This window comes from Pelodiscus sinensis, unplaced genomic scaffold (assembly GCF_049634645.1).
Source record: "Pelodiscus sinensis isolate JC-2024 unplaced genomic scaffold, ASM4963464v1 ctg89, whole genome shotgun sequence".
NCBI lineage: Eukaryota > Metazoa > Chordata > Testudines > Trionychidae > Pelodiscus > Pelodiscus sinensis.
The window spans coordinates 95,754-121,125 of record NW_027465862.1 but is presented as its reverse complement, the minus strand read 5'-3'; the positions used below and the strand labels follow the sequence as shown (position 1 = coordinate 121,125).

Genomic DNA, 25,372 nt, shown 5'->3' with positions numbered 1-25,372 from the left:
TGGGCCCCCCCGGAGACCGGCCCCGCCCCCCGAGGCAGCTGGAGAGCCCGCCTGGGTCCCCCCGGAGACCGGCCCCGCCCCCCGAGGCAGCTGGAGAGCCCGCCTGGGCCCCCCCGGAGACCGGCCCCGCCCCCCGAGGCAGCTGGAGAGCCCGCCCGGGTCCCCCCGGAGACCGGCCCCGCCCCCCGAGGCAGCTGGAGAGCCCGCCTGGGTCCCCCCGGAGACCGCTCCCCCCCCCCCCGAGGCAGCTGGAGAGCCCGCCTGGGCCCCCCCGGAGACCGGCCCCGCCCCCCGAGGCAGCTGGAGAGCCCGCCTGGCCCCCCCCCGGAGACCGGCCCCGCCCCCCGAGGCAGCTGGAGAGCCCGCCTGGGCCCCCCCGGAGACCGGCCCCCCCCCCGAGGCAGCTGGAGAGCCCGCCTGGGCCCCCCCCGGAGACCGGCCCCGCCCCCCGAGGCAGCTGGAGAGCCCGCCTGGGCCCCCCCCCGGAGACCGGCCCCGCCCCCCGAGGCAGCTGGAGAGCCCGCCTGGGTCCCCCCGGAGACCGGCCCCGCCCCCCGAGGCAGCTGGAGAGCCCGCCTGGGCCCCCCCGGAGACCGGCCCCGCCCCCCGAGGCAGCTGGAGAGCCCGCCTGGGTCCCCCCGGAGACCGGCCCCGCCCCCCGAGGCAGCTGGAGAGCCCGCCTGGGCCCCCCCGGAGACCGGCCCCCCCCCCCGAGGCAGCTGGAGAGCCCGCCTGGGCCCCCCCCGGAGACCGGCCCCGCCCCCCGAGGCAGCTGGAGAGCCCGCCTGGGCCCCCCCGGAGACCGGCCCCCCCCCCGAGGCAGCTGGAGAGCCCGCCCGGGTCCCCCCCGGAGACCGGCCCCGCCTCCCGAGGCAGCTGGAGAGCCCGCCCGGGTCCCCCCGGAGACCGGCCCCGCCCCCCGAGGCAGCTGGAGAGCCCGCCCGGGTCCCCCCGGAGACCGGCCCCGCCCCCCGAGGCAGCTGGAGAGCCCGCCTGGGTCCCCCCGGAGACCGCTCCCCCCCCCCCGAGGCAGCTGGAGAGCCCGCCTGGGCCCCCCCGGAGACCGGCCCCGCCCCCCGAGGCAGCTGGAGAGCCCGCCTGGCCCCCCCCCGGAGACCGGCCCCGCCCCCCGAGGCAGCTGGAGAGCCCGCCTGGGCCCCCCCGGAGACCGGCCCCCCCCCCCGAGGCAGCTGGAGAGCCCGCCTGGGCCCCCCCCGGAGACCGGCCCCGCCCCCCGAGGCAGCTGGAGAGCCCGCCTGGGCCCCCCCCCGGAGACCGGCCCCGCCCCCCGAGGCAGCTGGAGAGCCCGCCTGGGTCCCCCCGGAGACCGGCCCCGCCCCCCGAGGCAGCTGGAGAGCCCGCCTGGGCCCCCCCGGAGACCGGCCCCCCCCCCGAGGCAGCTGGAGAGCCCGCCCGGGTCCCCCCCGGAGACCGGCCCCGCCTCCCGAGGCAGCTGGAGAGCCCGCCCGGGTCCCCCCGGAGACCGGCCCCGCCTCCCGAGGCAGCTGGAGAGCCCGCCCGGGTCCCCCCGGAGACCGGCCCCGCCCCCCGAGGCAGCTGGAGAGCCCTCCCGGGCCCCCCCGGAGACCGGCCCCGCCCCCCGAGGCAGCTGGAGAGCCCGCCCGGGTCCCCCCGGAGACCGGCCCCGCCCCCCGAGGCAGCTGGAGAGCCCGCCCGGGTCCCCCCGGAGACCGGCCCCGCCCCCCGAGGCAGCTGGAGAGCCCGCCCGGGCCCCCCCGGAGACCGGCCCCGCCCCCCGAGGCAGCGGAGAGCCCGCCCGGGCCCCCCCGGAGACCGGCCCCCCCCCCCCGAGGCAGCTGGAGAGCCCGCCTGGGCCCCCCCGGAGACCGGCCCCCCCCCCCGAGGCAGCTGGAGAGCCCGCCTGGGTCCCCCCGGAGACCGGCCCCGCCTCCCGAGGCAGCTGGAGAGCCCGCCTGGGTCCCCCCGGAGACCGGCCCCGCCCCCCGAGGCAGCTGGAGAGCCCGGCTGGGCCCCCCCGGAGACCGGCCCCGCCCCCCGAGGCAGCTGGAGAGCCCGGCTGGGCCCCCCCGGAGACCGGCCCCCGCCCCCCGAGGCAGCTGGAGAGCCCGCCTGGGTCCCCCCGGAGACCAGCCCCGCCCCCCGAGGCAGCTGGAGAGCCCGCCTGGGTCCCCCCGGAGACCGGCCCCGCCCCCCGAGGCAGCTGGAGAGCCCGCCTGGGTCCCCCCGGAGACCGGCCCCGCCCCCCGAGGCAGCTGGAGAGCCCGCCTGGGCCCCCCCCGGAGACCGGCCCCGCCCCCCGAGGCAGCTGGAGAGCCCGCCTGGGTCCCCCCGGAGACCGGCCCCGCCCCCCGAGGCAGCTGGAGAGCCCGCCTGGGCCCCCCCGGAGACCGGCCCCCCCCCCCCGAGGCAGCTGGAGAGCCCGCCTGGGTCCCCCCCGGAGACCGGCCCCGCCTCCCGAGGCAGCTGGAGAGCCCGCCCGGGTCCCCCCGGAGACCGGCCCCGCCTCCCGAGGCAGCTGGAGAGCCCGCCCGGGTCCCCCCGGAGACCGGCCCCGCCCCCCGAGGCAGCTGGAGAGCCCTCCCGGGCCCCCCCGGAGACCGGCCCCGCCCCCCGAGGCAGCTGGAGAGCCCGCCCGGGTCCCCCCGGAGACCGGCCCCGCCCCCCGAGGCAGCTGGAGAGCCCGCCCGGGTCCCCCCGGAGACCGGCCCCGCCCCCCGAGGCAGCTGGAGAGCCCGCCCGGGCCCCCCCGGAGACCGGCCCCGCCCCCCGAGGCAGCGGAGAGCCCGCCCGGGCCCCCCCGGAGACCGGCCCCCCCCCCCCCGAGGCAGCTGGAGAGCCCGCCTGGGCCCCCCCGGAGACCGGCCCCCCCCCCCGAGGCAGCTGGAGAGCCCGCCTGGGTCCCCCCGGAGACCGGCCCCGCCTCCCGAGGCAGCTGGAGAGCCCGCCTGGGTCCCCCCGGAGACCGGCCCCGCCCCCCGAGGCAGCTGGAGAGCCCGGCTGGGCCCCCCCGGAGACCGGCCCCGCCCCCCGAGGCAGCTGGAGAGCCCGCCTGGGCCCCCCCGGAGACCGGCCCCGCCCCCCGAGGCAGCTGGAGAGCCCGCCTGGGTCCCCCCGGAGACCGGCCCCGCCCCCCGAGGCAGCTGGAGAGCCCGCCTGGGTCCCCCCGGAGACCGGCCCCGCCCCCCGAGGCAGCTGGAGAGCCCGCCTGGGTCCCCCCGGAGACCGGCCCCGCCCCCCGAGGCAGCTGGAGAGCCCGCCTGGGTCCCCCCGGAGACCGGCCCCGCCCCCCGAGGCAGCTGGAGAGCCCGCCTGGGTCCCCCCGGAGACCGGCCCCGCCCCCCGAGGCAGCTGGAGAGCCCGCCTGGGTCCCCCCGGAGACCGGCCCCGCCCCCCGAGGCAGCTGGAGAGCCCGCCTGGGTCCCCCCGGAGACCGGCCCCGCCCCCCGAGGCAGCTGGAGAGCCCGCCTGGGTCCCCCCGGAGACCGGCCCCGCCCTCCGAGGCAGCTGGAGAGCCCGCCTGGGTCCCCCCGGAGACCGGCCCCGCCCCCCGAGGCAGCTGGAGAGCCCGCCCGGGTCCCCCCGGAGACCGGCCCCGCCCCCCGAGGCAGCTGGAGAGCCCGCCTGGGCCCCATCCACCGAGACCGGCCCCCCCCCCCCCCCCCGAGGTAGCTGGAGAACCCGCCTGGGGCCCCCCCCCCCCCGGAGACCTGCCCCGCCCCCTGACGTAGCTGGAGAACCCGCCTGCCCCCCCCCCCCGAGAACATCCCCGCCCCCTGAGGCAGCTGAGGGACCGCCCCCCCCCCCCCCGAGACCGGCCCCGCCCCCTGAGGTAGCTGTAGAACCCGCCTGGGCCCCCCCTCTGAGACCGCCCCCCCCCCCGAGGTAGCTGGAGAACCTGCCTGGGCCCCCCCCTCTGAGACCCCCCCCCCCCGAGGTAGCTGGAGAACCTGCCTGGGCCCCCCCTGGAGACCGGCCTCGCCCCCTGAGGCAACTGAGGGACCTGCCTGGGCGCCACCCACCCCCAGAGGCAGCTGGCACTGGGCCCTCTTGGGGCTGCTCAAGACTAGTGACAGGTTTCTCCCAGGATGGTGCTGCCAAGGTCACCTGCATGGCTTGGTCATACAACAACGCCAAGTTCGCTGTCTGCACCGTGGACAGGGTCGTGCTTCTGTATGATGAGCATGGAGAAAGAAGAGACAAATTCTCTACCAAGCCTGCTGATGCCAAGGTAAGGAGACTGTTTCTTTCCATGTGACCAGGCACACTGTGTGCGCTAGGGCTGAGAGACACTGCAGGGTGGATTTTTGCAGTAGCAGAGCAACTCGGAAGTTGTTCCATACTTCTCAGAGGGCTCCTAGCAGCTTGAAATGTTATGCCGTATTCTGCTTAGTCCTAAAGCACAGCCCCAACTGTTGTGTACAAATATATGGCCCCTATGCCACTGTAAAGAGAATTGGGGAGGGAATGTTCAAGAAATGTTCTGTATAATTACTTCTGGTTATACACAAATGCTAGAAATCTAAATAGCAAAATGGGTGAACTGAAGTGCCTAGTTTTAAAGGAGGATATTGATATACTAGGCATCACAGAAGCTTGGTGGAATGAGGACCACCAATGGGACACAATCATACCAGGGTACAAAATCTATCAGAAGGACAGAACAGGTCATGCTGGTGTGGAAGTGGCACCATATATGAAAGAAAATGAAGTAAAAATCTTAAATGAACCAAAATGTTCCATAGAATCTCTTTGGGTAGTAGTTCCATGCTCCAATAATAAGAATATAGCTGTATGGATATATTGACCACCTGCTCAAGACCGAGATAGTGACTATGAAGTGCTAAGGGATATTAGAGGGGCTATCAAATTAAAAAACTCGATAATAGCAGGGGATTTCAGCTATCCCCATATTGACTGGGTACACGTCATCTCAGGACGGGATGCAGAGATAAAATTTCTTGATACCTTAAATGATTGCTTCTTGGAGCAGCTGGTTCTGGAACCCACAAGGGGAGAGGCTATTCTTGATTTAGTCCTGAGTGGAGCACAGGGTCTGGTTCAAGAGGTAAATATAACTGGACTGCTTGGAAATAGTGACCATAAAGTAATAACATTGCTGGCCTGGGTCATCTTGCTCACATTGGCCCACCCTCATTCCATAGATCCTAAGGCCAGCAAGAACCACTGTGGTCATGTAGTCTGGCCTGTAGACCACATGCCAGAGAACGTCCCTAGACTGATTCCTAGGACAGAGCTTTAGAAACACATCCAGTCTTGATTGGAAAATTGTCAGTGACAGAGACTACACCATGACTCTTGGGAAGTTCCAGTGGTTAGTTACTCTCATTAACCACCCTGCTAGATGTTGAATGTAGGAGCAATGACCCACAGCCACGTGCCTGGAAGCACTAGATCAGTGTAGTCCATAACTGCAGGAAGCTCACACCATGAAGGTGGATAGGAATGGGTTTGGCTTGTATCCTGTATGGGCCTTTACATCACTGACGGGGCTGACCTGTGACCCTTACTCTGAGTCTGTCTTGAGGTTTTTCTGGGACATGTTTTATTAACTTCATCCTCAGTTCATGTTTCCTTCCTTCTGCTCTCCCCAGTATGGCAGGAAGAGTTACGTGGTGAAAGGCATGGCGTTCTCTCCTGACTCCACCAAAATTGCCATTGGACAAACAGACAACATCATTTACGTCTATAAGATCGGAGAGGATTGGTGAGCTCCTTGATGTATTGTCCCTGTGTGTGTGGTGCCCCCTTTCTGCCAGTGCCGCAGGCTGTTTGGAAATGTACAGTGTGTTCTTCACACTCAGGGTTTTTGCCCTAGTGTTTAGCCAGATCTCTCACTCACTTGCTCTCACCTCCCCTTCAAATCATGTCGTACTCAACGCTGAACTGTAGTCCCCAGTTTTTCCCTGGTTACACTGAGTGGTTCTGTCCAAGAGCATAAAAGTTCTTCAAGTGCAACCTGCCAGATCCTTGCTGCGTGTATGCCAGCTGGAAGTCTGGAGGAGTAGATCATAGGGCTCGTGTGCACCCTTTCTACTTCTCTGTGCCCTCTGACTCTTGCAGGGGCCTTATAAGGAGAGCAGACACGTCTGCTCCTCATTTGGAGGGACAGTTGGGAGCAATCAGAATTCAGCTCCCTTTTGCAGAAGTTTGGCATTTCTCAGTGCTATACGAATGACAGGGATCTTCAGCCCCCTCAGGCATATTGTTTTGTCTCATGGCTTGTGCCTTTCCTGCTCCACTGCAGGCTGTAACATTTAACTGGTTAACTGAATAAGTGGGATCCTGGATGGGACACCCCCCAGCCCAGCTGGAACAGTCCCCAGCGCACAGGGCTCCAAGCCAGCTCCTGGCCAAGGTGCATGGGGCAGGCTGCCGGTTGGCAGATCAATCATAGAATCATAGAATCATAGGACTGGAAGGGACCTCGAGAGGTCATCGAGTCCAGCACCCCGCCCTCCCCGTCTACACCATCCCTGACAGATGTCTATCTAACCTGTTCTTAAATATCTCCAGAGAGGGAGATTCCACCACCTCCCTTGGCAATTTATTCCAATATTTGACCACCCTGACAGTTAGGAATTTTTTCCTAATGTCCAATCTAAACCTCCCCTGCTGCACTTTAAGCCCATTACTCCTTGTCCTGTCCTCAGAAACCAAGAGGAACAAATTTTCTCCTTCCTCCTTGTGACACCCTTTTAGATATTTGAAAGCCGCTATCATGTCCCCCCTTAATCTTCTTTTTTCCAAACTAAACAAGCCCAGTTCATGAAGCCTGGCTTCATAGGTCATGTTCTCTAAACCTTTAATCATTCTTGTCGCTCTTCTCTGTACCCTTTCCAATTTCTCCACATCTTTCTTGAAATGTGGCGCCCAGAACTGGACACAGTACTCCAGCTGAGGCCTAACTAGTGCAGAGTAGAGCGGCAGAATGACTTCACGAGTTTTGCTTACAACACACCTGTTAATACAACCTAGAATCATATTTGCTTTTTTTGCAACAGCATCACACTGTTGACTCATATTCAACTTGTGGTCCACTATGACCCCTAGATCCCTTTCTGCCACGCTCCTTCCTAGACAGTCGCTTCCCATCTTGTATGTATGGAACTGATTGTTCCTTCCTAAGTGGAGCACTTTGCATTTCTCTTTATTAAACCTCATCCTGTTTACCTCCGACCATTTCTCTAACTTGCTAAGGTCATTCTGAATTATGTCCCTATCCTCCAAAGAAGTCGCAACCCCACCCAGTTTGGTATCATCTGCAAACTTAATAAGCGTACTCTCTATCCCAATATCTACATCATTGATGAAGATATTGAACAGTATGGGTCCCAAAACAGACCCTTGAGGAACTCCACTTGTTATCCCTTTCCAGCAGGATTTAGAACCGTTAACAACCACTCTCTGACTACGGTTATCCAGCCAATTGTGCACCCACCTTATCGTGGCCCTATCTAAGTTATATTTGTCTAGTTTATCAATAAGAATATCATGCGAGACCGTATCAAATGCCTTACTAAAAGTCTAGGTATATGACATCCACCGCTTGTCCCTTATCCACAAGGCTCGTTATCTTATCAAAGAAAGCTATCAGATTAGTTTGGCATGACTTGTTCTTCACAAACCCATGCTGGCTATTTCGTATCACTTTATTACCTTCCAAGTGTTTGCATATGATTTCCTTAATTACCTGCTCCATTATCTTCCCTGGGACAGACGTTAAACTGACCGGTCTATAGTTTCCTGGGTTGTTCTTATTCCCCTTTTTATAGATGGGCACAATATTTGCCCTTTTCCAGTCTTCTGGAATCTCCCCTGTCTGCCATGATTTTTCAAAGATCATAGCTAAAGGCTCAGATACCTCCTCTATCAGCTCCTTGAGTATCCTGGGATGCATTTCATCAGGACCTGGTGACTTGCTGACATCTAACTTTCCTAAGTGATTTTTAACTTGTTCTTTGTGTATCCTATCTTCTAAACTTACCCTCTCTCTGCTAGTATTCACTACGTTAGGCACACCTCCAGACTTCTCGGTGAAGACCGAAACAAAGAAGTCATTGAGCATCTCCGCCATTTCCAAGTTTCCTGTTACTGCTTCTCCCTCCTCACTAAGCAGTGGGCCTACCCTGTCCTTGGTCTTCCTCTTGCTTTTAATGTATTTATAAAAGGTCTTCTTGTTTCCCTTTATGCCTGTAGCTAATTTGATCTCATTTTGTGCCTTTGCCTTTCTAATCTTGCCCCTGCATTCCCGTGTTGCTTGCCTATATTCATCCTTTGTTATTTGTCCTAGTTTCCATTTTTTATGAGACTCCTTTTTTATTTTGAGATTGTGCAAGATCTCCTTGTTAAGCCAAGCTGGTCTTTTGCCATATTTTCTATCTTTCCTACACAGCGGAATTGTTTGCTTTTGGGCCCTTAACAACGTCCCTTTGAAATACTTCCAACTCTCCTCAGTTGTTTTTCCCTTCAGTCTTGCTTCCCATGGGACCTTACCTACAAGTTCTCTGAGCTTATCAAAATCTGCCTTCCTGAAATCCATAACCTCAATTGTGCTGGTCTCCCTTCTACCTTTCCTTAAGATCATGAACTCTATTATTTCGTGATCACTGTCCCCTATACTGTCTTCCACTTTCAAGTTCTCAACTAGTTCCTCCCTATTTGTTAAAACCAAATCCAGAACAGCTTCTCCTCTGGTAGCTTTTTCAACCTTCTGAAACAGAAAGTTGTCTCCAATGCAGTCCAGAAACTTATTGGATAGCCTGTGCCTCGCTGTGTTAGTTTCCCAACATATGTCTGGATAGTTGAAGTCCCCCATCACCACCAAATCTTGGGCTTTGGATAGTTTTGTTAATTGTTTAAAAAAGGCCTCATCCACCTCTTCCACCTGGCTAGGTGGCCTGTAGTAGACTCCTAGCATGATATCACCCTTGTTTTTTACCCCTTTTAGCTTAATCCAGAGACTCTCTACACAGCTATCTCCTACATTCATCTCCACTTCAGTCCAAGTGTGTACATTTTTAATATACAAGGCAACCCCTCCTCCCTTTTTTCCCTGTCTGTCCTTCCTGAGCAAGCCATACCCTTCCATACCAACATTCCAATCATGCGTCCCATCCCACCAGGTTTCTGTAATACCAATGATATCATAGTTGTATTTATTGGTTAGCAATTCCAGTTCTTCCTGCTTATTACCCATACTTCTCGCATTTGTATATAGGCATCTAAGATACTGATTTGATCTTGCCTCCCTGTTGTGCCCTGACCCTCCTTTCTCCTTGCCATTATAGGCCGTAGTCCCCCCCATTTCCAACCCATCTCCCAGTCCCGCACATTCAGCACTTACCTGTGGGCTTTGCTCACCTGCCCCCGACAAACCTAGTTTAAAGCCCTCCTCACAAGGTTAGCCAGTCTGTGTCCAAACAAGGCCTTCCCGCTCCTGGAAAGGTGAACTCCATCTCCGCCAAGCAGTCCTTCCTGGAAGAGCACCCCGTGATCAAGGAAGCCGAATCCCTCCTGGTGACACCATCGTCGCAGCCAGGCATTCACCTCCAGAGTGCACCTCTCTCTGCCCGGGCCCCTACCTTTGACAGGAAGGATAGAAGAGAATACCACCTGCGCTCCAAACTCCTTCACCAGTACTCCCAAAGCCCTGTAGTCACACTTGATCCGCTCAGTGTCACACCTGGCAGTATCATTTGTGCCCACGTGGATGAGTAGCATGGGGTAGTAGTCAGAGGGCCGGATAATCCTCGACAATGCCTCCGTAACATCTCGGATACGGGCCCCTGGCAGACAGCATACCTCTCGAGATGAGCTGTCAGGGCGACAGATGGGTGCCTCCGTTCCCCTCAGAAGAGAGTCTCCAACCACCACTACCCTACGTTTCCTCCTCGCAGTGGTGGCAGGAGACTGCTCAACCTTGGTGGTGCAAGGCCTGGTCTCCTCCACTGTGGGGGGTGACTCCTTGTCTCCTGCTGAAAGTAAAGTGTAACGGTTATGTAACACAGTGGGAGGGTTAGGAGCAGGAGTGGAACACTGCCTGCTGCCGGAAGTAACCAGCTGCCAGTGCTCACCCTGCACCACCGCCTCCTCCATACGTGGCTGGTCAATAGTCCCACATCCTACGACAGTGACCTCCGTGGACTCCACAGGAATACTATCCAGGAATTCCTCATGGCTTCGAATGCTCCTCAGCCTGGCCACCTCCTCCTGTAGCTCTCCCACCTGCTGCCTGAGAGATTCCACCAGCAGGCACCTTTCACAATGGTTGTCTCCCCCAGCCTGGAGATCACTCAGTGGGAATTGCAAGCCACAAATACAGCAAGACCACACCAGGACCTGGGTAGAGGCATCCATGCTCAGGTTCTCTGTCTGGATACAGGCACAGGTGGAGGAGACAGGAGAAGTACTGGCACAAGCGCTACGGGTCTTCATCACCATCAGTCACTCCCTCTGCTCAACTCCCTCTTCAACTCCCCTGTCTGCAGTCCCCTGTCCACTTCGCTTCCCTGGTCGCACTGCTCTAGCTTTTTAAAGCCTGCTTGCCTAGGTCAGGCCTGCCCCCTTCTGAGTCACACAGGGGAAGGCTGAGCCTGAGGCTAATCAGAGGCAATCAAGGGAACAATGGCAGGCTCTCAGTCCCAACTGCCACAGAAGCTGAAACTGAAACTGCTAGCACTCACCTGGAATCAGACTCAATTCACACTTCAAACTGTAAAATTCAAACAGTCAGGCACACACACACACACTCACACCACAGCTTGTACTCTCACCGGGTAGCCTCTTCGGCGGTGGGGTCGCTTTGCTCTCCCTCTTCAACTCCCCTGTCTGCAGTCCCCTGTCCGCTTCGCAGATGTGTATGGGGACCTGGTAGGGCTGGAGCTTCTTTCCACCTGCAGCAGGCCACCGAGGGGGGACTGCCACCAGGGAACTGGTTAACTGTTACCCGATAAGCAGCAAGCAGTAAGGGTGATGCTCACTGGGTAATCTGTTACTTATTCACATCCCTAGTAGTAATGTGGCAGAAGTCACATCCCTCCTCTCTCAAGCTGTGACTCCTGCAAATCATATGTAGATCAGCCACGTTCTCCTGCGTATGCTGAGGTAAGGAAATGGGCACGTGCACAGCCCCAATGGATGTTGCTGTTTGAGAGATGTGCTGATGCATGCAGGACACATACGTCCCCTCCTATGGATCTCTGGAGTCTGTTGCTTATGAGAACTACAGTTGTTCTGGCAAGTAACTGGTTTAAAGTGCTACATTGTCCTGCATTTTGGTTTAAAGACCTGCTTCTTCCCTTTCCTTGAGGGTCTGCTCTCCTGCCTGTGGTTCTAGGGAGCTGTTTGGGCACCACTTTCTCTCTCTGCAGGGAGATGTTCCTGTTGCCTCATGAAAGCTCCTACAGAGAGTAAGAGAATTCTGTGCCTGCTTAGTGTCCAGACTCACTGCCATGAGACCATGTAGCAGGGGAGAGACCCAAACAACAGCCTAAGTCGCAAGGCTGCTTTCAATGGTAATAACTATAAATTAGCCATTTTTTAAATAAATTCATAGAGTCCAAGGCCAGAAGAGACCTCTGTGGTCATCTAGTCTGACTTCCTGTATAACACATGCCAGGGACCTGCCCCCAAATAATTCCTAGAACAGATATTTTAGAAAAGCATCCAGGCTTGATGGACAGCTTGCCTGCGATAATAATCCACCATGACATTTGGTAATTTTCTCGATGGTTAATTACTCTCACTATTAACAAATAAGTCTTCCAACACCTGCATCTGGTTAGAGCTTTCTCTGAAGATCCCATTATCAAATGCTTGTTCACTGTTGAGGTACTTATAGACTCTAATCAAGTGACTTCTTAATCTTCCTTTTGTTAAGCTAAATAGATTGAGCTCCATGAGTCTGTCACTGTGTGGCAGGTTTTCCAGTCATAGACTCCTAGAATCCCAGGGCTGGAAGAGATTATTGAGTCCAGTCCTCTGACCAAAGCAGGACCTCCAACTTCAACACCTTCCTAATAACATAGTTTTTCCTAATATCCAACCTAGACCCGCCCCCTCTCCCCCCAAGGTCTTGAGATCATTGCTCCTTGTTCTGCCACCCGTCACTACTGTGAACAGCCTTTCTCCATCCTCTTTGGAACCTCCTTCAGTAAGTTGAAGGCTGCTATCAAATCCCCCCTCACTCTTCTCTCCTGCATACTAAATAAGCCCAAATCCCTCAGCCTCTCCTCATAGGTCATGTGCTCCAGCCCCCTAGTCATTTTGGTCGCCCTCCACTGGACCCTCTCCAATGCGTCCACGTCCTTTCTGTGGTGGGGGACCCAGAACTGGACTCAGTACTCCAGATGTGGCCTCACCAGAGCTGAATAAAGGGGAATAATCACTTTTCTAGGTCTGCTGGCAATGCTCCTCTTAATGCACCCCAATATGCCATTAGCCTTCTTGGCTACAAGGGCACACTGTTGACTTATATCCAGCTTCTCATCCACTTGTTGAAGCAAAGGCTGACCAGGACAGTGATACTGACATTGAAATGCTGAGGGAGATTAGAGAGGCTACCAAAATAGAGAACTCTATAATAATGGGGGATTTTAATTACCCCCATATTGACTGGATACACGTCACCTCAGGAAGAGAAGCAGAGAGAAAATTTCTCAATGGCTTAAATGACTGCTTCTTGGAGCAGCTGGTGCAGGAACCCACAAGGGGAAAGGCAATTCTCGATTTAGTCCTGAGTGGAGTGCAGGATCAGGTCCAGGAAATAACCGTTACAGGACCGCTTGGGAATAGTGACCATAAAATAATAACATTCAACATTCCTCTGGTGGGAAGAACACCTCAGCAGTCCAGCACCCTGGCATTTAATTTCAAAAAGGGGAATTACACAAAAATGAGGAGGTTAGTTAAACAGAAATTAAAAGGCACAGTGACTAGAGCCAAATCCCTGAAAGCTGCATGGAAACTTTTTAAAGACACCATAATAGAGGCCCAACTTAAATGTATACCCCAAGTTAAAAAACATAGCAAGAGACCTAAAACAGTGTCACCGTGGCTTAACCACCATGTAAAAGAAGCAGTGAGGGACAAAAATGTATCTTTTAAGAAGTGGAAGTCCAATCCTAGTGAGATAAATAGAAAGGAACATAAACACTGTCAAATCAAGTGTAAAAATGTAATAAGAAAAGTAAAAAAAGATTTTGAGGAACAGCTAGCCAAAAACTCAAAAAGAAATAACAAAATGTTTTTTAAGTACATTATAAGCAGGAAGCCTGCTAAAAAACCTGTGCGTCCCCTAGATGATCAAGCTATAAAAGGAGCAATCAAGGCCGATAAAGCCATTGCAGAGAAACTAAATGATTTCTTTGCTTCAATCTTCACGGCTGAGGACGTTGGGGAGATTCCCAAATCTGCACTGTCCTTTGTGGGTGGTGAATCTGAGGAACTGTCCCGGATTGAAGTGTCATTAGAGGAGGTTTTGGAACAAATAGAAAAACTTAATGTTAACAAATCTCCGGGACCAGATGGCATTCATCCAAGGGTTCTAAAAGAACTCAAATGGGAAATTGCTGAGCTATTATCTGTAGTTTGTAACCTATCCTTTAAATCGGCTTCCGTACCTAATGACTGGAAGGTAGCCAACGTGACACCAATATTCAAAAAGGGCTCTAGAGGCGATCCTGGCAATTACAGACCGTTAAGTAACTTCAGTACCGGGCAAATTAGTCGAAACAATAGAAAAGAATAAAATTGTGAAGCATGTAGAAGAACATAATTTGTTGGACAAAAGTCAACATGGTTTCTGTAAAGGGGAATCCTGTCTTACTAATCTGTTAGAGTTCTTTGAAGGGGTTAACAAGCATGCGGATAAGGGATCCAGTAGATATAGTATACTTGGATTTTCAGAAAGCCTTTGACAAGGTCCCGCACCAAAGGCTCTTGTGTAAATTACATAGCCATGGGATAAGAGGGAAGGTCCTTTCTTGGATTGAGAACTGGTTAAAAGACAGGAAACAAAGGGTAGGAATAAATGGTAAATTTTCAGATTGGAGAGGGGTAACTAGTGGTGTCCCTCAAGGGTCAGTCCTGGGACCAATCCTTTTCAACTTATTCATAAATGATCTGGAGAAAGGGGTAAGCAGTGAGGTAGTAAAGTTTGCAGATGATACAAAACTGTTTAGGATAGTCAAGACAGAAGCAGACTGTGAGGGATTCCAAGATGATCTCACCAAACTCAGTGATTGGGCAGCAAAATGGCAAATGAAATTTAATGTGGATAAGTGTAAAGTAATGCACATTGGGAAAAATAACCCCAACTATACGTACAGTGTGATGGGGGCTAATTTGGCTACGACAAATCAGGAAAGGGATCTTGGAGTTATCGTGGACAGTTCTCTGAAAACTTCCACGCAGTGTGTAGCGGCGGTCAAAAAGGCAAATAGGATGCTAGGAATTATTAGGAAAGGGATAGAAAATAAGACCCAGAATATCTTACTGCTCCTGTATAAAACTATGGTACGCCCACATCTTGAATACTGTGTACAGATGTGGTCTCCTCACCTCAAAAAAGATATTTTGGCCTTGGAAAGGGTTCAGAAAAGGGCAACTAAAATGATTAGGGGTTTGGAAAGGGTCCCATATGAGGAGAGGTTAAAGCGACTGGGACTTTTCAGTTTAGAAAAGAGGAGACTGAGGGGGGATATGATAGAGGTCTATAAAATCATGAGTGGTGTGGAGAGGGCCGATAAAGAAAAGTTATTTTTTAGTTCCCTAAATAGAAGAACTAGAGGTCACCAAATGAAATTAATGGGTAGCAGGTTTAAAACTAATAAAAGAAAGTTCTTCTTCACACAGCGTTTAGTCAACCTGTGGAACTCGTTGCCAGAGGAGGCTGTGAAGGCTAGGACTATAATAGAGTTTAAAGAGAAGCTAGATAAATTCATGGAGGTTAGGTCCATAAAAGGCTATTAGCCAGGGGATAAAATGGTGTCCTTGGCCTCTGTTTGTCAGAGGCTGGAGAGGGATGGCAGGAGACCAATCGCTTGATAATTGTCTTCGGTCCACCCTCTCTGGGGCACCTGGTGCTGGCCACTGTCGGTAGACAGGATACTGGGCTAGATGGACCTTTGGTCTGAGCCAGTACGGCCGTTCTTATGTTCTAATAAGGCAAAGTGAGCCAAACGTGACCCCAGCAGAGCCGGGTCCGGTAAGGCTGTTCAGCACAATCAATCCTAGTATTTTATATCCTTAACCAAACAAGTCTGACGTCAGGGCAAGAAATCATAGCGAACTTCAAAGAGGAATTATTATCAGCAAGGAAAGAAACAGGTTTTAGGGAATAAGGGCTTCAGCTTAAAATAGTTCATTAACACATTCCAACAGCCCATCCTTCTGGCCTTTTCTTACATCGCTGAAGGTCAGTTCACTCCCTCTAGTATACGTGCAGACACAAGAAACTGAAATGGCTTTTGTTATACAGAATGGCTTCTAGCTAAATGGTTGTGAAATGGTTTCCTCACACTGTAATCCCCAGGTCCTTTTCTGCCAAACTGCTACTTAGCCAGTCGGTCCTCAGCCTGTAACAATGCTTGGGATTCTTCCATCCCAAGTGCAGGACTCTTCACTTGTCCTTGTTGAACCTCATTGGATTTCTTTTGGCCAAATCCTCTAAATTTGTCTAGGTCACTCGGGACCTTATCCCTGCCCTCCAACATGTCTACCTCTTCACCCTACCTTAGTGTCATGTGCAGGGCTTGTCGAGCGGCCGGCGAATCCCGCTCGCCAGCCGTGCGGTTCTGCGCTCTACGCAGATCACTCTGCGCCAGCTCTTCCGGGGTGTAATCTACTTGTTTCAAAGCGGCTTTGCCACCTGGAGTCTGGGGTTAGTGGGGTCCTTTAAAGTGTAGCAGCTCTAGAGCTGTTTCTGCGCTTCAAAGGCAGAGACGTCCTAGCCGTTAGTGGCATAGTTGATGCAAAATGCATCGACTATTCACTTAGTCAGTTGCTCGCAATTTAACATCCCTAGAACATAATTTGTCCCTCATCAAAGGCTCTTAAGTAAAGTAAGTTGTCCTGGGATAAGAGGAAAGGTCCTTTCATGGATTGATAACTGGTTAAGACAGGAAACAAAGAGTAGGAATAAATGGTAAGTTTTCCAAGTGAAAAGCGTTAACTAGTGGGGTCTCCCAAAGGCTTGTCCTGGGGTCAATCCTATTCAACTTATTTATAAATGATCTGGAAAAAACGGATAAACAGTGAGGTCGCAAAACTTGTAGATGATACTAAACTGCTCAAGGAGCAGTGAGGAGCTTCAAAAAGATCTCACCAAACTACATGATTGGACAACCAAATGGCAAATGAAATTTAATGTTGATAAACGTGAAGTAATAGACATGGAAAAGATATGATGGGGACTAATTTAGCTACAACTACTCGAGAGAGATCTTGGAGTCATTTTGTACAGTTCTCTGAAAACATCCACTCAGTGTGAAGTGGCAGTCAAAAAGCAAATAGAATGTTAGGAATCATTTAAAAAGGGAAATAGATTAAGACAGAGAATATCTTATTGCCTCAGTATTAAACCATGGCATGCCCACATCTTGAATTCTGCCTACAGATGTGGTCATCTCATCTCAAAAAAGATAGATTGGCAATGCAAAATATTCAGAAAAGGGCAACAAAAATGACTAGGGGATTGGAATGCATCCCATATGAAGAGAGATTAAAAAGAGTTGGACTTTTCATTTTAGGTCGCTAAAATCCTGACTGGTGTGGATAAAGAGAATAAGGAACAGCTATTTACTTATTCCCACAATATAAGAACTGGGGGTCTTCAAATAAAAATAGGTAACAGGTTTAAAACAAACCAAAGGAAGTTTTTCTTTATGCAGTGCATAGTCAATCCGTGGAACTCCTTTCCAGAGGAGGTGGTGAAGACCAGGACTTTAAAGGGTTCAAAAAAGAGCTAGATAGATTCATGGAGGTTAAGTCCATCAATGGCTATTGGCCAGGATGAGTAGGAACAGTGTCCCTGGCCTCTGTTTGTCTGGAAATGGATGACAGGAGAGAGATCACCTGAGGATTACCTGTTGTGATCCCTCCCTCTGGGGCATCTCGTATTGGCCACTGTCAGCAGACAGGACACTGGGCTAGATGAACCTTTGGTCTGACACAGTATGGCCATTCTTATATTCTGATTCTGGGTCTGGGTCTGTTGTCCACACTGCCAAAAGTTTGTTGTCAAATTGGAAAGACTTCAAAAAGAGTTTTAGGAAGGATTTGAGGACTGGAAAATCTTCCCTGTAGTGATGCTAAATATAGTTTGTTTATCCAAGAGACAGTTAAGATGTCTCACGGGGGACAGCTGTTTGTGAGTACCCACATGGGAAGAGATTTCTGATACTAGATGGCTTTTTATATAGCAGAGAAAGATAGAATTAGATTTTCAAACAGAAAGGGGCCATTCTGATGATCTAGTTCAGATGTCGGCAAACTACGGCTCTTGTTCCTTAAGTGGTGCGCAAGCCGATTTTGAGTCGCACGTGCGGTGGGAGTTCAGCCCCCAGCAGCCTTGAGGTCGCCACGCAGCTGCAGACTGGAGAATCAGCTACAGCTTCCTTCTGGAAGGGCAAGCGGTGGAGGAGGGCAGGGGACGCGCAGGTGCAGAGGGACTGGGGCGGCCCGACAAGTGGAGCAGGCAGCATGACACCGCACTGGGCTCCTCGTCCCTGGGGCTGACGCTGCCCAGCCTGGGCATGCAGCTCCCAGCAGCTAAGGTGTTAACATCTCCCCCACCCCGCTACAGTCTCTGCACCCTGCTCCAGGGTGGGGCACGGCTGGTAGTGCTCTGCAGATCCGGAGCTGGGAGACTGTCGCGGGGCGCAGCACAGTCCGCCACCCCCGGTCTATTAGTAATCCAGTTGTGCAGAATGCACCGCTCGCTTTTGTACCTCCTCGGCCGAGTGGGGGGTCCGGGCCCGCCCTCACTCCGGACCCCGACCCAGGGCCCTAACACCGAGAGCGTACCTCTCGGTGGTAGCAGCGGGGCTAGCACCCCAAACGCACCTGCTCCCGGGATACACGACCCGCCCTGGGTCCTACTCCACTCCGCCGGCCGCTGCTCCGCTTACCCGGTCGCTCCGTCCTCCGCCTTCCCGTCCGGGACCGCTCCTCTGCCCGTGGCCCGCCTCTCCTCCTCCTTGCTTCCCCCCTTGTCACTCTCGCCCCGGCCCCTTTCTGCTCCCCCGCACTTCCGGGTTCCCCCCTCCCCCTCCGTTGTCGCGCCCGCGATGTCACCCGCCGCGCTCTCGGGCACGCCGTGATGATGCGTCACGGCCTCCCCGTCCCCGTTCCTCCCGTCCTCCGGCGCTGGGGCGTCCGCGCCCCTCTCTCCGGCGGCCCCAGCTACCGCTAGCGAGTGGCGGGGCGGTTCTGCCCCGTCACAGAGACCAGTCACAAGTTGCTGCTGCCTCCATGGGGTGCTGGGGCCCAGGCTGTGCCACGCTGCTCCCTGCGGGGTGTGTGTGTGTGGGGGGGGGGGTAGAGGCAAAGAGCCCCTTCCCTAGTGCCCCGCTGTGCCTGGCTAGGCTGGATCCAATCATGAACAGCAGCCTGCAGGTGAGGGGCGGGCCCCAGCAAGGGCTGGGCCAGGCAGCAAAGTGATTCTTCTCCTTGCCCCAGCACTGCTCATGGTGGGCTGCGAGTATCAGTGCTGCTTCCCTTCCAGTGTGCATGCTGGGGGCACAGGGATGTGGGGGCAGGGGTTGCACTAGGGGGTGGGGTGATACAGGGGATCAGGCTGGGGGCATCATGGGGCTGTGGGGAGCAAGGCTGGAGCAGAGGGAAGATGGGGTTCAAAATCCCATATGGAGCTGTTCAGAGAAAAGGTCGCCAGAATTTAATAGAACCAAAGCAGTATACTTTTCCCTAGCCTCGCTCTTGGAAACAGCTAACCTGTGCTGGCTGAAATCAGACACCCAACGGGAAAAATTTCAGCCGAACTCATTTAAGGGTATTATAATGGAAGTGGGAAGTATCAGCCAACATTACTAACAGGAAGTATTACCAACCCCAGGTGTAATTATATTTTGTATTTCTCTTGCTGCAGGGGTGATAAGAAGGTGATCTGCAACAAGTTCATTCAGACGGTAAGCCCCAGCCCCTCTTTCAGCTTCTTTAATGCTGCTACATAAGGGCAAGGCCTACTAAAGATCTTTCCTTTAGCTCTCAGGCACTGTGAGCCAGATTGTCGAAGGCTGCAGATAAGTACCCAGAGGGACTTCCAAAACCACCATAGGCACCTATCTGCATCCATATGCACATAAATACCTTTGTGTTTAAGGTCCTGGCTCTGGGGGCTCTGCTCACTTCCTATGAGACTAAACTATTGATTCATAGATTTTAAGGCCTGAAGAGACCGCTGTGTTCCTGTAATCCAGTGGTCTCCAGCTTTTTAACCACAAGATCACTTTTTTAATGTAAGATCTACCTCAATCCCAAATATCCTTGTCCTTCTTCCTTCCCGTCCCTTCTTTGAGACCCTGCCCCTGCTCCACTACTTCTCTGAGGCCTCACTCTGCTCACCCCATTCCCCTTCCTCTCCCATCCTCACTCACTTTTACCAGGCTGGGGTAGGGAGTTGGGGTGGAGGCTCTGGTCTTGGACGAAGGGCTTTGGAGTGTGGGAGGGGCTCAGGGCTTAGCCCAGGGAGGGGGATTGGGGTCTAGTATGTGTTTCAGGGTGCAAGCTCTGGGAAGGAGTTTGGGTGCAGGGGGACTCATGTCTGGGGCAGGAGGTTGGATGTCGGAGGGCTGGCACAGGGGTTCAGGAAGCAGGCTCTGGCTGGGTGCCATTTAACTGAGATGGCTTCCAGGTGGTGGAGCAGTGGGGTTAAGGCAGGCTTACTCCAGCCCTGGCCCTGCACCACTCCTGAAAGCAGCTGGCATGTGCAGCAATGGCTCCATGGTGCCATGTGCTGCCCTTCAACTACAGGCACTGAGCCCACAGCTTCTACTGGTTCACTGTTCCCCACTGCTGACCGCAGGAGTGGTGTCTCCAGGCAAGAACAGCATGTGGAGACTCCCTGCTCTGCCTTTCTCAGGGGCTGCAAGGACATGCCAGCCACTTCCAGGAGCAGCAATTACCACAGGGATAATGACTCCAGCCACGCCAGGTTAGGCATTTAGAACTCACTCTGCAGAGAATTAAATTTATGAGTAAGAGAGAAATGAAAATTTCAAAATGCACAGACCAGTCACAAACCAAAAATAACCCACTTTGCAAGCAGTAAAAGAAGTAGCAACTGCCCCCCCCCCCCCCCCCCCCGTGTGTGTTGTGTTGGGAGCTGAGAGTGAAGGGCAGAGCTGCTCTGGTTTGTTTCTTTACTGGCTCTGCAGCCATGGAGCCTCACATCTCCCATTGGCTGTGGTTTGTCATTTGAGAAACAGTGATTTAAACCTTTCACCCAGCATATTCCTCTGTAAAATAGTGCATTCAGCTAATTTAAGAGGCAAGATTGTTTGTGAAAAATTTAGTGTCTGTAGGTAATTGCAGAGTATGACTTTATTTTGCACAAGCAAATTACCCAAACAAACTCTTAAAATATAATATAGCTGTAGGGCTCTATTATCGACCACCTGATCAGGTCAGCGATAGTGACTATGAAATGCTGAGGGAGATTAGAGAGGCTATCAAAATAAAAAACTCAATAATAGTAGGGCATAGGCGGTCAACCTGTGGCTTGCAAGCTGCATGCAGCTCTTCAAATAAAAAATTGCGGCTCCCGCACCCGCAGCTCGAGGCTCTGAAAGGGTCAGCATGTTTCTGTCTGACAGAGCCCGAGTCATGGCGTCCTGTGCAGATTTCAAAATGGCTGCCTTAAAAGGGCAATGCCTGCTCCACTTTTTAAAGGGCACTGGCTAGGCCCTCACCTCCTCCCCTTTTTTTGGGGGGGAGGGTCAACAACTTTTTTCCCTTTTTGGCTCTTCATCTGTTATGACTCGGCCACCCCTGTAGTAGGGAATTTCAATATTTACCCCATATTGACTGGGTATACGTCACCTCAGGGCGGGATGCAGAGATAAAATTTCTTGATACCTTTAATGACTGCTTCTTGGAGCAGCTGGTTCTGGAAACCACAAGCGGAGAGGCAATTCTTGATTTAGTCATAAGTGGGGCACAGAATCTGGTCCAAGAGATAAATATAACTGGACCACTTGCAAATAGTGACCATAAATATAATCCTTGTGGTGGGAAAAACACCTCAACAGCCCTACACTGTGGCATTTAATTTCATAAAGTGTCTAATTTCTATTTAAATGAGATTAAATAGAAATTAAAAGGTACAGGGACAAAAGTAAAATCCCTGCAAGCTGCATGGACACTTTTCAAAAACACGATAATAGAGGCCCAAGTTAAATCTATTAATCTATTAGTCCTTTGGGCTCCTAATGGAGCATAAGGCCTCCATAGTCATTCTGCATTTCTTGCGATCCTTAGCGATAGTCTTGACATGATCCCACGTTAAGCCAGCTGCTTTTACTTTGTCCAGGAAGCTTCGTCACCGTGTTTGTTTGGGACGTCCCCTTTTCCTTTTTCCTTTTGGATTCCATTCTAACACTTGTCTCATGATACATTCCTCACGGTCCTTACGCAGGATGTGGCCTGCCCTTCGCCATTTTCTCTTCTTAATTTGAACTTCCATTGGTTTCTGATTTGTTTTGGTCCACAAGGTTTCATTTGGCATTCTGTCGTACCACTTTAGCTGGAGAATGTGTCTAAGGCATTTATTGACAAACCTCTGAATTCTCTGAGTGTTGCTCTGGACAACGCGCCACGCCTCCGAGCCATACAGCAGCACTTATTTCACATTGGAAGTGAAAATACATAGTTTGGTTCTTGTTGAAATGGCTCTTGCACCCCAGATTGGTCATAGTATGGCAAAGGCTTGTTGCGCCTTTTGTATTCTTGTACTGATGTCCTCTTCAATTAAATGTATACCCCAAATTTAAAAAAATGCAATAAGAGAACCAAAAAAGTGCCACCATTGCTTAACAACGAAGTAAAAGAAGCAGCGAGAGATAAAAAGAGATGCTTTAAAAAGTGGAAGTCAAATCCTGTGAGGAAAATAGGAGCATGAACTTTTTCAAATTAAGTGTAAAAATCATATCTATAGTAGCCCAGTGTCTGTGACTCTGTAACTGTGAAATGCTGGCTGTCCCCTCTCGGTGGCGCTGTTGCCTCCCGCTGTGGCGCTCGGCTGACTTTTGCGCCGCTCAGCTGGGCTGCTGCGCAGGGTGCATGGGGCCCAAATGGCCGCTTGCGCCGCTTGCTCCTGTGCGGCGGCCCGGCTGAGCGGCACAGAAGTTAGCTGAGCACCATGGAGGGAGAGGAAGGGGGGGGCGGGGCGGTGATGTACACAGCCAGGGGGCGTGGCCTGGCCATGTACGTCACCACCCCACCCCCCTTTGCACCACCCTTCGCCTCCCGTTGTGGCGCTCAGCTGACTTTTGCGCCACTCAGCTGGGCCACTGTGAGGGAGCCCAAACGGCCGTTTGCTCCACTTGCTCCCCCGCGGCGGCCTGGCTGAGTGGTGCAGAAGTCAGCTGAGCGCCACAGCGGGAGGCGAAGGAGGGGGCGGGGAAGTGACGTGCAGCATGACAGCAGCTCTAGGCTCCGCCCCCTGGCCGTGAATGTCACTGCCCCACCCCCTTTCATTTCCCACAGTGGCGCTCGGCTGACTTCTGCGCCGCTCAACTGGGCTGCCACGTGGGAGCAAGTGGCACAAGCGACTGTTTGGGCTCCGCGCTCCCCATGCAGCACAGGGAAGGTGGGGCCCAAATGGGCTCTGCACTCCCCCGAGTGAGAGACAGGAGGGGGAGGAGAAGAGAAAGAGAGAGAGAGGCAGGAGATGGAGGAGAGCTGAGCGAGAGAGGAGGGGGGGTGAAGAAGGGGGAGAGAGACCTGAAAATCCCGTCTTATGATGGGCTAATTGGCTAGCATAATAAAAGCCAAAAAGGAGTTTGAAGAGCAGCTAGTCAGAAACTTAAAAGGTAATAATTTGCTTCAGCTGGGGATATTGGACAGATTCCCAAACCTGTAAGTCTAATGTCAGTACCGAGCAAATTAGTTGAAACTATAATAAAGAATAAAAATGTCAGACACATGGATGAACTATACACACAATATAATGGGGACTAATTTAGCTACAACTACTCAAGAGAAAGATCTTGGAGTCATTTGTTGGACATAATTTGTTGGACAAAAGTCAACATGGTTTCTGTAAAGGGAAATCGTGTCTTATCTGTTGGGGTATGTCTACACTGTAAAGTGAATTTGAAATAACGACTGTTATTTCCAATTAACTTTAATAGCGTTTATACAGGCAAACTGCTATTTTGACATTAATTCAAAATAGCGGAGCGCTTAATTCGAATTTGGTAAACCTCATTCTACGAGAAGTAACGCCAAATTCAAAATAGCTATTTCGAATTAAGTGCTGTGTAGATGCTTAATTCAGAATAGGGGGCCCCCCTGCCCTTCCCAGGGAGCCCTGGCGGCCACTCTGGGCACAACCAGGAAAACTTACTCTCCTCTCCCCCAGCCCCGGAGCCATTAAAGGGGTAGACCCTGGCCACAGTGCCTGTGCCAGCGCCAAGCCTGCCAGCCCAGAGCCAGCAGTGGCCACCGGGGCCCCTGATCCAGTGCCCCCAAAACATGAGCCAGCAAGCTACTGGCAGCCAGCCCTCCCAGGAGCCTGACGGGCTGGAGAAGGCAGGCGCCTTCCTGGTCCAGGGTGGAGATCATGGACCTTATACAAGTTTGGGGCGTATGCCCCCAATGTCCATGATCTCCACACTAAACGGAGGAATGCGTCCGTCTATGGCAGGATAGCTGCCAGCCTGGCCACCAAAGACCACATGCGAACCCAGGAGCAGGTTTGCATGAAAATCAAGTTGGTCCGGCGAGACCCCCAACCCTGGGCCCTGAGCTTTCCCTCACGCTTCTTCCCCTTGCTTCCCCCTTCCAGCTCCCTCCTCCCAGGTTTCCCCCTCCCCCCTCTCTTTTCCCCTCTCCCACTTCCTTTTCCCAGTCTCCCCAGAGGTTCATCTCCTCCCCCAGTTTTGTTCAATAAACCCAGTTTCTATTTTTGAACATACGTGTCTTTTGTTTAATATCAGGAAGTGGGGCTAGAGAGGGGTAAGTGGAAGGACGTGAGGGAGGAATGGGGCATGAACCCCTGGAGGGGAGGACAGAGGTGCCTCTGAGGGCTCCTGGGGTGGACGCTCTCCCGCAGGGCCTCCTGGATCCTGACAGCGTCCCAATGGACCCCCCCGGATGGCAGCCTGCAGCAAGTGCAGCCGGGCTGATAGCAATGACCCCATGAGATGCACCGGCATGCCCAGGGGCAGCTCTGGCTCCATGTGGCTAAGTGCTGTGGTGTCCCGAGTGCGGGCACTCAGGGCACTCCAAAACAAGATTGCTTTGCTGTCCCTCATCAAGGTAGACAAGCAAGCGGGAAACCCGGAGAACTGTCTGTCTGGGGAGGGCGTAGGGTTCCTTTAAGCACGGAGCTCAGTTAGCCTCAGGCAGTAGCCCCACACACTAAGTCCTAACCTGATGCCCTGCCGGCACTGGTTCCGGCAAGCCTTAACTTTGGTTCAGGGTCCACTCAGTGTGGACGCGCTATTTTGAAATAGCAATTTCAAAATAGGTTTTGTGTGTAGATGCGTTAATTTGAATTAGCTTAATTTGAATTAACTATTTCGAATTGTTAACTCCACTTAACACTGTAGTGTAGACATACCCTTAGAGTTCTTTGAAAGGGTTAACAAACATGCGGACAAGGGTGATCTAGTATGCTTAGATTTTCAGAAAGCCTTTGACAAGGTCCCTCACCAAAGGCTCTTGTGTAAATTACATTGTCATGGGATAAGAGGGAAGGTCCTTTCTTGGATTGAGAACTGGTTAAAAGACAGGAAACAAAGGGTAGGAATAAATGGTAAATTTTCAGAATGGAGAGGGGTAACTAGTGGTGTCCCCCAAGGGTCAGTCCTGGGAACAATCCTTTTCAACTTATTCATAAATGATCTAGAGAAAGGGGTAAGTAGTGAGGTGGTAAAGTTTGTGGATAATACTAAACTGTTTAGGATAGTCAAGACAGAAGCAGACTGTGAAGAACTTCAAAAAGATCTCACCAAACTGAGTGATTGGGCAACAAAATGGCAAAAGAAGTTTAATGTGGATAAGTGTAAAGTAATGCACGTTGGAAAAAATAACCCCAACTATACGTACACTATGATGGGGGCTAATTTGGCTATGACAAATCAGGAAAGAGATCTTGGAGTTATCGTGGATAGTTTTCTGAAAACTT

At 53.4% G+C, this 25,372-nt stretch overlaps 1 protein-coding gene across 1 annotated transcript in view; it reads left to right on the top strand.

Annotated features, from left to right (window-relative positions):
- Positions 1–25,372, top strand: part of LOC102459190 (intraflagellar transport protein 172 homolog) — a 112,651-nt gene that overhangs the window by 498 nt on the left and 86,781 nt on the right. Inside the window, 3 exon segments of the mRNA XM_075915731.1 lie at positions 4,067–4,210; positions 5,595–5,707; positions 19,109–19,148. Of these exon segments, the coding sequence (XP_075771846.1) occupies positions 4,067–4,210; positions 5,595–5,707; positions 19,109–19,148 (297 nt within the window).